At 44.6% G+C, this 13,285-nt stretch overlaps 1 protein-coding gene across 1 annotated transcript in view; it reads left to right on the forward strand.

The window, feature by feature from the left end:
• The window catches only part of LOC119975529 (centromere-associated protein E-like), a 249,117-nt gene that overhangs the window by 214,529 nt on the left and 21,303 nt on the right, over nucleotides 1–13,285 (forward strand). The window contains exons 33-34 of the mRNA XM_038815320.1: nucleotides 4,431–4,457; nucleotides 6,944–6,979. Of these exons, the coding sequence (XP_038671248.1) occupies nucleotides 4,431–4,457; nucleotides 6,944–6,979 (63 nt within the window). The remainder of the gene's footprint in view (nucleotides 1–4,430; nucleotides 4,458–6,943; nucleotides 6,980–13,285) is intronic.

A 13,285-nucleotide genomic window follows, 5' to 3' on the forward strand; every position in this document is an offset into this window, starting at 1 on the left:
AAACGGATTTTTCTGAAAAAAATAGTGCATGAAAAGTGATTGGGATTTAATCTAGGCATGTACCCGTCATAATTAAATATGGGGTATAAAAAGCTAGAGTACCCTTCATGACCAGAAATATTGAATATAAAAGTAAGGAAGAAAAAAGAGGCACGTGATGCTTGCCAGAATAATAATATCAATCTCAATCATGGTCTGTCTCACAAATGCAGGAGAGAGGCTAAGGCTGGTATAAGGAAGTCTAAGAGGAAGCGTGAGGAATGGATTGCAGACGGTGCTAAAACAAATAGCAAAATGTTCTTCAACAATATTAATGGTTAAGGATTAGTGAAGGATGGAGTATGGTCCATAAGGGACAAGAAGGGTAAACTGCTCACTGAAGCGGACGGCATGTCAGTGGTATTAAATTCGTACTTTGTTTTTCTCTTTGCCAAATTTGATGTTGACAATGGCTCGTTTAAAAATATGGGTGTTGTGGAACTGAGTAGTATTGTGACAGATAAAGAAAACGTGTTAAAAAGGCTGGAAGCACTCCATGTAGAAATGTTTCCATGCCCGGATTGAATGAATCCTAGATTGCTCAGAGAGAGAAGGGAGCGTATTGCGAGACATTGACAGAAATTTTCAAGACATGTCTGGCCACTGGATTACTCCCGGGGACGGGAGGATCGCAAATATGATGCCATTGTTTAAGAAAGGGGCAAAGAATGACCCCGGAAACTGCAGACCTATCGGCTTTGCATCAATAGTGGGAAAAATGATGGAGCTCGTAATACGGGATGAGATAAATAGACACTTAGCGAAAAATACGTTAAGCTAGACAACCAACGTGGTTTTGTCAAGGGCAGGTCATGTCTAACAAACTTAACTGAGTTATTTGGTCAAGTGACATACGTAGTGAATGAAGGTAGCGCCGTGGATATTGTACATTTGTAATTTAAGAAAGCTTCTGAGACAGTGCCACATGGCCGGTTGCTTAGCAATTTAAAAATGATTGGGATTCCTTGGTCCTTGTCACCATGGATTAGAAATTGGCTGAAAGACGTGTTGAAAGCGGTGTTCCCCAGGGTTCAGTGTTGGGATGCTTGCTTTATCTCATCTATATAAATGATTTGGAGGCGGGTGCTGGGGGGGGGGGGGGGGATCTCTAAACTTGCGGAAGATACCAAGATAGGGAGTGTGTTTAGTTGTCAGGGTGACGCTAAGCATCTTCAGAGGGACATTGACAAATTGGAGCAGCACGGTAGCATGGTGGTTAGCATAAATGCTTCACAGCTCCAGGGTCCCAGGTTCGATTCCCGGCTGGGTCACTGTCTGTGCGGAGTCTGCACGTCCTCCCCGTGTGTGCGTGGGTTGCCTCCGGGTGCTCCGGTTTCCTCCCACAGTCCAAAGATGTGCGGGTTAGGTGGATTGGCCATGCTAAATTGCCCGTAGTGTCCTAAAAAGTAAGGTTAAAGGGGGCGTTGTTGGGTTACGGGTATAGGGTGGATACGTGGGTTTGAGTAGGGTGATCATTGCTCGGCACAACATCGAGGGCCGAAGGGCCTGTTCTGTGCTGTTATGTTCTATGGCCACATGGGCAGATAGATGGCAGTAGAACTTCAACCAACGAAATGCGAGGTAATGCATTTTGTTGGAAGAAGCATGGGGAGGCAATATCATTTTTCGGCTTTAAGGGGAGTAAAGAATAGCGTGTCCTCGGGGTTCAAGTACATAATTATCTTCAGGTGGCTAGGGCAGTGGAAAATGCTGTTAAAAAGTTGAGTTTACGGACTGGGAATTTGAAGCTGGGTGGGAATTGAATTGGTAAGACTGTTACTTTTTAAATTATACTCGTCTGGTTCATCTGGACGTTTTGAAGTGAAGGTCGATTGGCGCTGCCCCACCCATTCATTACTGAGTGGAAGTTAACTGTCAATCACCTAATGCCGAATTCGGAAGTAAGAGGTGCTGAGTGCAATTGTTTTGTTCTAAAGTTACCAGATTTGTGAGTCATCTCAGAGCTATTTAAGAATGGGATCTGAAGCTCACTCCCAGAGCGCACTCCCAGTGAGCCAGCTGACACATCAAGAATGAGACACATCGTAAAGTTAGCTTGGGAGGTGCGAATTTGAAGCTTGGTGGGAATTCGAGGCTGGATGGGAGGAGGTGCTTTTTATCCCTTGAAGTGTTGCACATATTTCCAGCGAGTGGCTTTGCTCTGCTGTAGGTGACAACAAAAGGAGAGTTGATTGATGAGTCGCAGGTAATCCTGGCAAGCCGTTCATATCGGGAGGGCAGCTGAGAGGGAGAAACTGGTGTGCAGTCGGGAAGATAAGTGGTACTTTGTGTCTGTGTCTCCCTCTCTGTTTCCAAATTGTGGGGGAAGAAAAACTGAGAAGCGATGTCACGGTAAAACTGTGACCTGATAGGCTGGTAGGGAATCTGTGTTTAATTTGGAAAAGAACAATTGAAAAAACTAATTAAAACTAATTAATCAACTAGGTAGAGGAGTAACTAAACCTGAGGGCAGAGATTAGTATTAAGCATTTAATTTTACAGTAAGAATCTAGCGACAGGTTTAACTTTAATTGTAACTTAATCTAATAATTGAAGTATTTATTTTAAATTAATTAACTCGTGCACAAATGTCACTCAGCGGGGTGCAGTGCTCTAACTGTGAGATGTGGCAGATCTGTGATGCCTCCAGCATTCCGATCGACGACGTCTGTAGGAGGTTTAACCACTGGCAGCTCCTCACAGGCCGGGTTGTTCGGTTGGAGCCGCAGTTGGAAGAACTTAGGACATGCAAGTGGCCGAAAGGGTCATAAATAGAATTTCTAGAGACCTGTTCTCATCCAATGTGCAAGTAGGCTGATGGGAGGCCGCTATACAGGGCAGACAGTCAGTGCAGGAATCCCCTGTGGCTGTCCCCGTCTCCAACAGGCATATCATTTTGGATACTGTTAGGTGCGAGAAAACCTATGGTAAAAGGGCAGTATTGACAGCTGACCGTTGGAGGATATAAAGATGCATCAGGCGAGATAGAGGTAGATCTAAAAAGGGTAGGGGAGTAGCATTACCGGTTAAGAATAATATTATAGACGTATTGTACGAGGACACCTCGGAGGGCTCATACAATGAGGCCATCTGGTAAAGCTCAGGAACAAGAAGGAGCAATCACAACGTTGTGGGTTTGTTGCAGCACCCCCCCCCCCCCCCCCACCCCGCACAATTGCAAATGAGAGTCAGAGGAGCATATAGGTAGAGAGATGTTGGTTAGGTGTAAATGTCAAAGGGTTGTTGTGGTGGGGGATTTTAACTCCCCCTATATTGACTGGGACTCACCGACTGCTAGGGACTTGGATGGGGAAGCGTTTGTAACCTGCATCCAGGAAGGCTTCTTGATGCAATATGCAGATAGTCCAGCTATGGAATGGGCAGTACTGGAATTGATATTGGGCAATGAACCTGGACAGGTTGTTGAGGATTCATTCGAGCAACATTTTGGGAGTAGTGACCACAGCTTCGTACGTTTCAGGATACTTCTGGGTAAGGATGAGGGTAACTCTCGTGTTGGTGCGAAGTATTTTTTACATCCATCTTTCCACTCTGCTTTTTTCTGTCCTGTGTGAAGAGACTGGCGAATTAAAAAGGGAGTGGGGTTAGGTATTAGATCATAGTTTCTGAGCTGTATTTGCAGCCTATTCAATTATAGTTTTTGTTACTAATAAAAGTTGATTGCATTTAAAATTTAAAACATGATGACTGTAGTTAATGGGCAGCCAAAAACCACATCCTTCAATTGTGGTGGGACTCCCAGACAAGTGAGGCTGAAATTGATAGTGCATTAGCCCATGGTGTCGTTGCATGACACCCAGGATGTTGATAGTGCGGCATTCGGCGATCGTACTGTCAGCGATTGTAAAGAGGAGTTGCTTGAAGGGTGAGGGTGAAAGGTTATCCACAGTATAGACTAACATTCACTCCAAAGAAAATAGTTTGTGATTCTTGGGTATCAATCAGCCCACCAATAGGACATTGCTCCAGGACCTCGAAGAAGTAGTGTTATTTGACCATCCCTATTCACGTGCTTCGACATGACCTTCACTTTATCTAACTTCAACATTAGGATATTGACTGAAGATAGCACATTATTCAGTATCAACCACAAATGTTCAGATACTGAAGAAGGCAGAAATGCTCGGGAAACATTAAGTCTTGAACTGAATGTTTCCAACATAATTCATGTCCCGTAAGTGCCAAGAAATGCAGATCTCAAAGACAAAGGAAACTAACGATTTTTCTTGGCATTACCGTCGCCGAGTCTGTCACCTTTGAGTTCGGGGTTGTCATTGGCCTGAACCGCCATGTAATTTAGTAATATACTTTACTGCATGCATTACAGTTGTGGTTAAACATTTCTAATGATGTCTGAAATTGTTTTTCAGGGCAGCAATTGCTTGACAAAGACAGTGGTATTTCATTGATTCTTTATTGACTACTTTTTTAATTTACTGTCCATTTTAGATTGTCGAAAGCTACCATTTAGAATTAGTTCGTGCAAAATAATTGTGTAGGTGATTGTGCCTGTTTAAATTCGTTCATAGCATGGACCAATATATATTGCCCTCTCCTAATTGCCCTTGAACTGAATGCTTTGGTAATCTATTTATTAGGGCATTTGCGAGTCAAGCACTTTGCTATAGATCTGGAGTTTCAAGTAGGCCAGAGCAGGTATGGATGGAAGAGTTCCCTCCCTAAAGGACATGCTTCACACCGAACATCCTGGAAGGACTTCGTCCCATTCTCCCAGTTCATTCGTCTCCATCGCATCCATTCTGAATTGATCATCCTCCAAAAAGGAGCTGCTAATATGTCTTCATTCTTTCTTAATCGTGGCTTCCCACCCATTGTGGTCGACAAGGCTGTCAACCGTGCCTGACACATCTCCCGCAACTCTGCCCTCGCCCCCTCTCCTCCCTGCTAGGACCAGGATAGAGTCAAATTGTCCTCACATTTCACACCGCCAGACTCCGCATTCAAAAAATCGTCCTCCATTAGTTCTACCAGCACGATTCCACCATCAAACACATCTAACCCTCACTCCCCTTGTCTGTATTTCGCAAGGACCGTTCCCTCCGGGATGCCCTGGTTCCACTCCTTGATCACCCCAATACCTCATCCTCTTCCCACGACACCTTCCCTTGCAATCGCAGAAGGTGTAGCACCTGCCCCTTTACCATCTCAAATCCGAAACAGTCATTTCAAGTGCATCGACTTCATCTATTCTATTGCATGTGGTGGTATCATTAAGTTCTACTCTACCTTGGACAGACTAAACGCAGACTGGGTGAATACTTTGCTGAACACCTCCAATCCATCCGCAAGCAGGACCCGGACCTTTCTCTCGGGTACCATTTCAACTCAACGTCCTGCTCTCAGGTCCACATGTCCGTCCTTGGCCTGCCACAATGTTCCAGTGAAGCCCAACGCAAACTTGAAGAACAGCACCTCATCTTCGATTAGGCATTTTACAGCCTTCCAGATATGACATTGAGTTTAACAATTTCAGAATGTGAACTTTCTCCCCAACTTTGGGGCGGCATGGTGTCACAGTGGTTAACATTGTTGGTTTACAGCTCCAGGCCCCCAGGTTCGATTCATGGCTTGGGGCACTGTCCATGCGGAGTCTGCACGTGCTCCCCATGTCTGCGAGGGGCTCCTCCAGTTGGCTTCGGTTTTCTCCTACAGTCTACGGGTTACGTAGTTTGGCCAAGCTGAATTCCCCATGATACCCAAAAAGGTTAAGTGGGGTGACTGAATTACGAGGACAGGGTAGGGGTGTGATATCAAGTAGGGAGCTCTTTCGAAGAGCTGGTGCATTCGCTTTGGGCCGAATAGCCTCATTCTGCACTGTAAACTCTATAAAGAAAGGGGGCGGCACAATAGCACAGTGGTTAGCACTGTTGCTTCACAACTCCAGCGTCCCAGGTGCGAATCACCCCTTAGATCACTGTCTGTGTAGAGTTTGCACATTCTTTCCCAGTCTGCGTGGGATTCCTCCGGGTCCTCCGGTTTCCTCCCACAATCCAAAGATGTGCAGGTTAGGTAGATTGGCCATATTAAAGTTTCCTTAGTGTCCAAAAAGGGGAAGTGGGATTATTTACGGGGATAGGGTAGAGTTGTGGGCTTATGTAATGCCGGTGCAGACATTATGGGCCGAATGGCCGCCTTCTGCACTGTAAATTCTTTGATTCTATGATTATATCTACAAAAACAATTTTATTTCAATCAATTAATTTTAATTTCTTCCATTGGTCTGTGTTTCGCTCACCATTATTCCCCTCGCCACACACCACGGGCTAACTGTTCGAATCTGCCTTTGAACATAGTGCTCGCCTTTCCTCTATATTCACACATTCTAATCTCTTGATTTGCCACTATCAACACCCGTCTTAGCCTTAGTAACCTAATTTACATTACTTTTGTCTTCTGTTCTCGGCATCTTTCTCGGTCTCCACCTATCGCTGGCCCCTATGCACCCCCACCACTCCATGCCCCTCCACCACAGTACAAACCTAACCCCATTTCAGTTCTCTCGCTTTACAAAGAATAGGCGCGAAACGTCAGGTTCATTTTCACTCCACAAAAGCTGTCAGACCTGCTGAGATTGTCCAGTATTTTCTGTTTTGTTTAAATAAGATATGAAGGATCGTCAGTTTAAAACATTTTTGGTTTTCTTATAATTATGATTTATGCAATGGCACACAATTTAACTTTTGAAACTCTCTATTGATCTAGAAACATATTTAATTGTACTAACATTATTAGTGTACAGATTTCCTTTCTCTTATTTGTCCCAATATGTATCTCAAAGATTGCACATTTCCGATGCTCTGCCATAAAATTTCAGGTACAGATTTTTTGGGGCTTAATCTCTTGTTATTTTTCTTGATAACAGCATTGAATGCTGCACTTCTGAGTCATCAAGATAAAGGTGAGCAATGTTATCGAAAGTTAATTTAGATTAATCTAGAGCTTGACATCCTCTATTGAACTTGTCTTCTGCAACGTAACAGTTTACTGTTGACAAATGTTTTATTCCATTTATTTGGTAATTCCATTAAATGACAATACAATGCACGTTTTCTTCACGTAATGCCGAATGTAGATGTCTATGTTTCTGTGTACGCTCTTCAAATTATCAGTAATCTTTTATTTCTACAACTTGAAAAATAAGCGAACATCTTATTTTTAAACAGAACGGCTACTAATGTCATTAAAACCTTGGTCCATAATTTGGCCCGGACGAAAGAGTTAATTTTTAAAGGAAGGTGTAATGTCTTCTCTTAAATTGAGGCATTATCGAATTGAGTTGGTATGAAGGACTACTACTAACATTGAAACCAATGTGTTATATGGCCAGTATCCACAGTATTTTGCTTTTAGTTTATGTCATGATGTCTTCTGAACTTGAATGCCGTACAGAAAAGCCGATGAGGACACAGTTTCACCTTTTGTGTCGGTTTACACGACAAAAAGATAGTTGTACTGTTCCAAGCCTGTCACCGCCATCTCAGGACATTGCTTCTGGAGATACTTCTATGACGACTGTCCAGTGTAAAAACAACCTCAGAGCTGAAGGTAAGCTGAATTTTTATTATTAATTCACTTTTTTCGGAGTTGATTCTCTTTCAGAGCAGCATGAAACCGGACGTCGGCCGTGGGGAGTTCTGGGAAGGTTTGTAGTTTTCTTTAAAATTCACTTACCTCCGAGGTTCAGACCTCATTTTCCAGCCGATCAGGCAGAGTGGGAAGCGATTTTTTGGCAAGGAGAGCTGAAGGTAAGCTGAATTTTTATATTTAACTTACTTTTTTCGGTGTTATTTTTCTTTCAGAGCAGCAGGAAACCGGAAGTCGCCCTTAGGGAGTTCTGGGAAGGTCTGTGGAACCTGTATATAAGTTGGGCGGTTCCTAAACCTGAGACACTACACTTTTAGTGTCCCCCACCCTTCCAGCTCCTCTATCCCAAGGGGTTCTGTGAATATCCGGTAAGCTCTTCCTGTCTTTTTTTTCTTTTTCTTGTTTTATCTGCAAGTTATCTAGAGCAGATGGCAGAGAAGGCAGCGCAATGTTCCTTCCGCACAGTGTTTGAGGTGAGGAACATGGTCCGTGTGCCTGCTGATTTCACTGTGGTAAGTGCACCCATATCCAGCTCCTCAAAAACCGCGTTTGGGAACTGGAGCTGCAGCTGATGAACTTCAGATCATTCGGGAGGCAGAGGTGGTCATAGATAGAAGTTTCAGGGATGGAGTTGCTCCGATGAAGATAGGTGGGTGACGCTGAGAGGGGCTGGGAGGAAGCAGTCAGTACAGGGATCACCTGTGGTCGTTACCCTTAGTAACAAGAATACCGCATTGGATACTGGTGGAGGGGACAACTTACCAGGGTAAGCCATGTGGTACAGTTCTCTGGTACAGAGTCTGTCCCTGTAGCTCAGAAGGGAAGGGGGGAGTGGAGCAGAGCATTAGTCATTGGGGACTCCATAGTTAGGGGACAGATTGGAGATTCTGTGGGAACGAGAGAGACTCGCAGTTGGTGTGTTGCCTCGCAGGTGCCAGGGTCCGTGATGTCTCGGATTGTGTTTTTGGGATCCTTAAGGTGGAGAGGGAGCAGCTCCAAGTCGTGGTCCACATAGGCACCGGCGACATGGGTAGGAAAAGTGATGGGAATGTAAGGCAGGTATTCAGGGAGCTAGGGTGGAATCTTAGAGCTAGAACAAAGAAAGTTAATATATCTGGGCTGTTACCCGTGCCACATACTAGTGAGACGTGGAGTAGGGAGAGAGAGCAGTTGAACACGTGGATACAGGCATGTTGCAGGAGGGAGGGATTCAGATACCTGGATAATTGGGGCTCATTCTGCGGTAGGTGGGACCTCTACAAACGCGATGGTCTAAACCTGAACCAGAGGGTACCAATAACCTGGCGGGGGGTGGATTTGCTAATGCTCTTTGGGAGGGTTGACACTAATTCAGCAGCGAGATGGGAACCTGAATTATAACTCCAGTGTACAGGAGGTTGATAGTAGTGAGTTCATGAATAAGTTTCAAGGTTGTAGGAGTGTACGGCAGGCGTGAAGGTGGTTTGAAGTGTGTCTACTTCAACGCCAGGAGCATCTGGAATAAGGTAGCAGAACATGCAGCATGGGTTGGTACCTGGGACTTCGATGTTGTGGCCATTTCGGAGACATGGGTAGTGCAGGGACAGGAATGGTTGTTGCAGGTTCTGCGGTTTAGATATTTCAGTAAGCTCAGGGAAGGTGGTAAAAGAGGGGGTGGTGTGGCATTGTTAGTCAAGGACAGTATTCCGGTGGCAGAAAGGACGTTTGATGAGGGCTCGTCTACTGAAGTAGTATGGGCTGACGTTAGAAACAGGAAAGGAGAGGTCACCCTGTCGGGAATTTTCTCTAGGACTCCGAAAAGTTCCAGAGATGGAGAGGAAAGGGTTTCAAAGGTGATTCCGGATAGGAGCGAAAGTAACAGGTTAGTTGTTATGGGGGCTTTAACTTTCCAAATATTGACTGGAAACGCTGTAGTTCGAGTACTTTAGATGGGTCATTTTTGCCCAATGTGTGCAGGAGGGATTCCTGACATAGTATGTTGAAAAGCTAACAATCGGTGAGGCCACAATGGATTTGGTACTGGGTAATGAGCCAGGCCAGGTGTTAGATTTGGCGGTAGGTGAGCACTTTGGTTACAGTGACCACAATTCAGTTACATTTACTTCAGCGATCGAAGGGGATAGGTATATACCGCAGGGCAAGAGCTATAGCTGGGGGAAAGGCAATTATGACGCGATTAGGAAAGACGTAGGATGCATAGGATGGGGAAGGAAACTACAGGGGATGGCCACAATTGAAATATGGAGTTTCATCGAGGAACAGCCACTGCGTGTCCTTGATGAATATGTACCTGTCAGGCAGGGAGGAAGTGGTCGAGTGAGGGAACCGTGGTTTACTAAAGTACTTCAATCACTGATCAAGAGGAAGAAGAAGGTTTATGTAAAGATGAGACGTGAAGGTTCAGTTAGGACGATTGAGAGTTACAAGTTAGCCAGGAAGGACCTAAAGAGAGAGCTAGGAAGAGCCAGGACGGAACATGAGAAGTCTTTGGCAGTAGGAGCAAGAAAACCCTAAAGCTTTCGATAGGTATGTCAGGAATAAAAGAAAGACTAGGGTAAGAGGAGGGCGAGTCAGGGACAGTACATAGAACAGTACAGCACAGAAGAGGCCCTTCGGACCTCGATGTTGTGCCGAGCAATGATCACCCTACTCAAACCCTATACCCGTAGCCCAACAACCCCCCCCCCTAACCTTACAGGACACTACGGACAATTTATCATGGCCAATCCACCTAACCCGCACATTTTTGGACTGTGGGAGGAAACCGGAGCACCCGGAGGAAACCCACGCACACACGGGGAGGACGTGCAGACTCCGCACAGACAGTGACCCAGCCGAGAATCGAACCTGGGACCCTGGAGCTGTGAAGCATTTATGCTAACTACCATGCTACCGTGCTGCCCAAGTAGTGGGAAGTTATGTGTGGAGTCCGAGGAGATAGGAGAGGCGCTAAATGAATATTTCTCGTCAGTATTCACACAGGAAAAAGACAATGTTGTCGAGGAAAATACCTAGATACAGGCTACACGACTGGACAGGATTGTCGTTCATAAGGAGGATATGTTAGCAATTCTGGAGACTGTGAAAATAAATATGTCCACTGGCCGGATGGGATTTATCATAGGGTTCTCTGCGAAGCTAGGGAGGAGATTGCAGAGCCTTTGGCTTTGATCTTTATGTCGTCATTATCTACAGGGATAGTGCCAGAAGACTGGAGGATAGCAAATGTTGTCCCCTTGTTCAAGAAGGGGAGTAGAGATAACCTCGGTAACTATAGACCAGTGAGCTTTACTTCTGTTGTGGGCAAAGTCTTGGAAAGGATTATAAGGTATAGGATTTATAATCATCTAGAAAGGAATAATTTGATAAGGGATAGTCAACGCGGCTTTGTGAAGGGTAGGTAGTGCCTCACAAACCTTATTGAGTTCTTTGAGAAGGTGGCCAAACAGGTGGACGAGGCTAAATCAGTTGATGTGGTGTATATGTATTTCAGTATTTCGTTTGAGAATGTTCTCCAAGGTAGGCTGTTGCGGAAAATAGGGAGGCATGGGATTGAGGTTGATTTAGCCGTTTGATTAGAGGCTGGCTAGCTGTAAGAAGACAGAGGCTGGTGGTTGATGGGAAATGTTCGGCCTGGAGATCAATTACTAGTGGTGTAACAAAAGGATCTGTTTGGGGCCACTGCTGTTTGTCATTTTTATAAATGACCTGCAGGAGGGCGTAGAAGGATGTGTGAGTAAATTTGGGGGTGACAATGAAGTCAGTGGTACTGTGGACTGTGTGGAAGCATGTTGCAGGTCACAGACGGACATTGATAAGCTTCAGAGCTGGACTGAGAGGTGACAAATGGAGTTTAATGCAGAAAAGTGTGACGTGTTTCATTTTCGAAGGTGTAACAGGAATACAGAGTACTGGGCTAATGGTAAGATTCTTCGTCGTGTGGTTGAACAGAGAGAAATTGGTGTCCATGCACATAGATCCCTGAAAGTTGCCACCCAGGTTGATAGGGTTGTTAAGAAGATGTACGGTGTGTTAGCTTTCATTGGTAGAGGGATTAAATTTCGGAGCCATGAGGTAATGTTGCGGCTGTACCAAACCCTGGTGTTGCCGCATTTGGAGTATTGCGTGCAGTTCTGGTCACCGCATTATAGGAAGAATGTGGAAGCATTGGGAAGAGTGCAGAGGAGATTTACCAGGATGTTGCCTAGTATGGAGGGAAGATATTATGAGCAATGGCTGAGGGACTTGAGGCTGTTTTCGTTAGTGAGAAGGTTCAGAGGTGACTTAATAGAGGCATACAAAATTATCAGAGGATTAGATAGGGTGGACAGTGAGAGCCTTTTTCCTGGAATGGTGATGGCTAGCATGGGGGACATTGCTTTCAATTGAGGGGAGATAGATATAGGACAGATGTTAGAGGTATGTTCTTTACTCAGAGAGCAGTAAGGGCGTGGAATGCCCTGGCTGCAAAAGTAGTGCACTCGCCAACATTAAGCGCAATTAAATGGCCATTGGATAAACATATGAATGATAAGGGAATACTGCAGATGGGCTTCAGATTGGTTTCACAGATCGGCGCAACATCGAGGGCCGAAGGGCCTGAACTGCGCTGTATAATTCTATGTTCTATGTTCTTAGCTTAAATGAAATCCCTCCGATCAATAAAATCAGTAAGAGGGATACAGGCGTTTGCGCCACCTATGGGAAACTTGTAATCTTTAAGGATAAATTCGAAAGCCCAATTGTTTACTAATGGAATCAAAAGTCGATATTCCACAGGTCAAAACTAATTATTATTTTTACTGTGTGAGAACCAAGTTAGAAAACATTGAATAAAGTAAAAGCAAAATACTCCGGGTGATGGAAACCTGCACAAGAATAGAATATGCTGCAAAAGAATCACCTGGTCTGGCAACATCTGAGAAGAACGAAACAGTTAATGTTCCTAGTCCGTATTCTCTACTTCAAACCGCTATTTCATGTAAGTACTTTTAGTGCACCTTACATGGATAATACAATTAAGCTCAAACATAGACACTAAACTAAGACACCCAAAGCAACAATACGTCTTTTGTTATGTCAGCTACCCACCGGCCCATGCCCCGCGAACCCCACCACCACCACTCCCCGCCACGCCACACTGCAGGTTCCCAACATTCAAACACATCTAGCTCATTTGTCTAGTTATCAGATTTACTAGTTATCCTCTTATTGAAGCTAATAGCAACTTTTCCACGGTTCGTTTGTAAGGTCTGGGACATTTCAACACCAGTATTTATTGCGCAGATTAGAAAAACATTTCATTTTTATGTTCTCCAGATCTGCAGATGCTCTACGGGTCGTTGGCTAATCGCCTTCGTCTACAATCTAAACTCAGGGCTGACGCTCACAAACTTGGATGCTTTTAGCTGAACCTTATAAACTGTCTACCAAAATTAAACAGGAATCTTTCAAGAGTTCCGACCAAGGCCTCACCATGAATCATTTCTCACTACGGTAACAGAGGTGAAAGGATATTTCCTGCAAACAATTAAATTAATTAACATTTACCATCAAAGTCAAACATTATTTTTCTGGACCGACATGAACAAATGAGATGTCACACTAAGTTCACGTCACC

This window comes from Scyliorhinus canicula, chromosome 13 (genome assembly GCF_902713615.1).
Source record: "Scyliorhinus canicula chromosome 13, sScyCan1.1, whole genome shotgun sequence".
Lineage (NCBI taxonomy): Eukaryota > Metazoa > Chordata > Chondrichthyes > Carcharhiniformes > Scyliorhinidae > Scyliorhinus > Scyliorhinus canicula.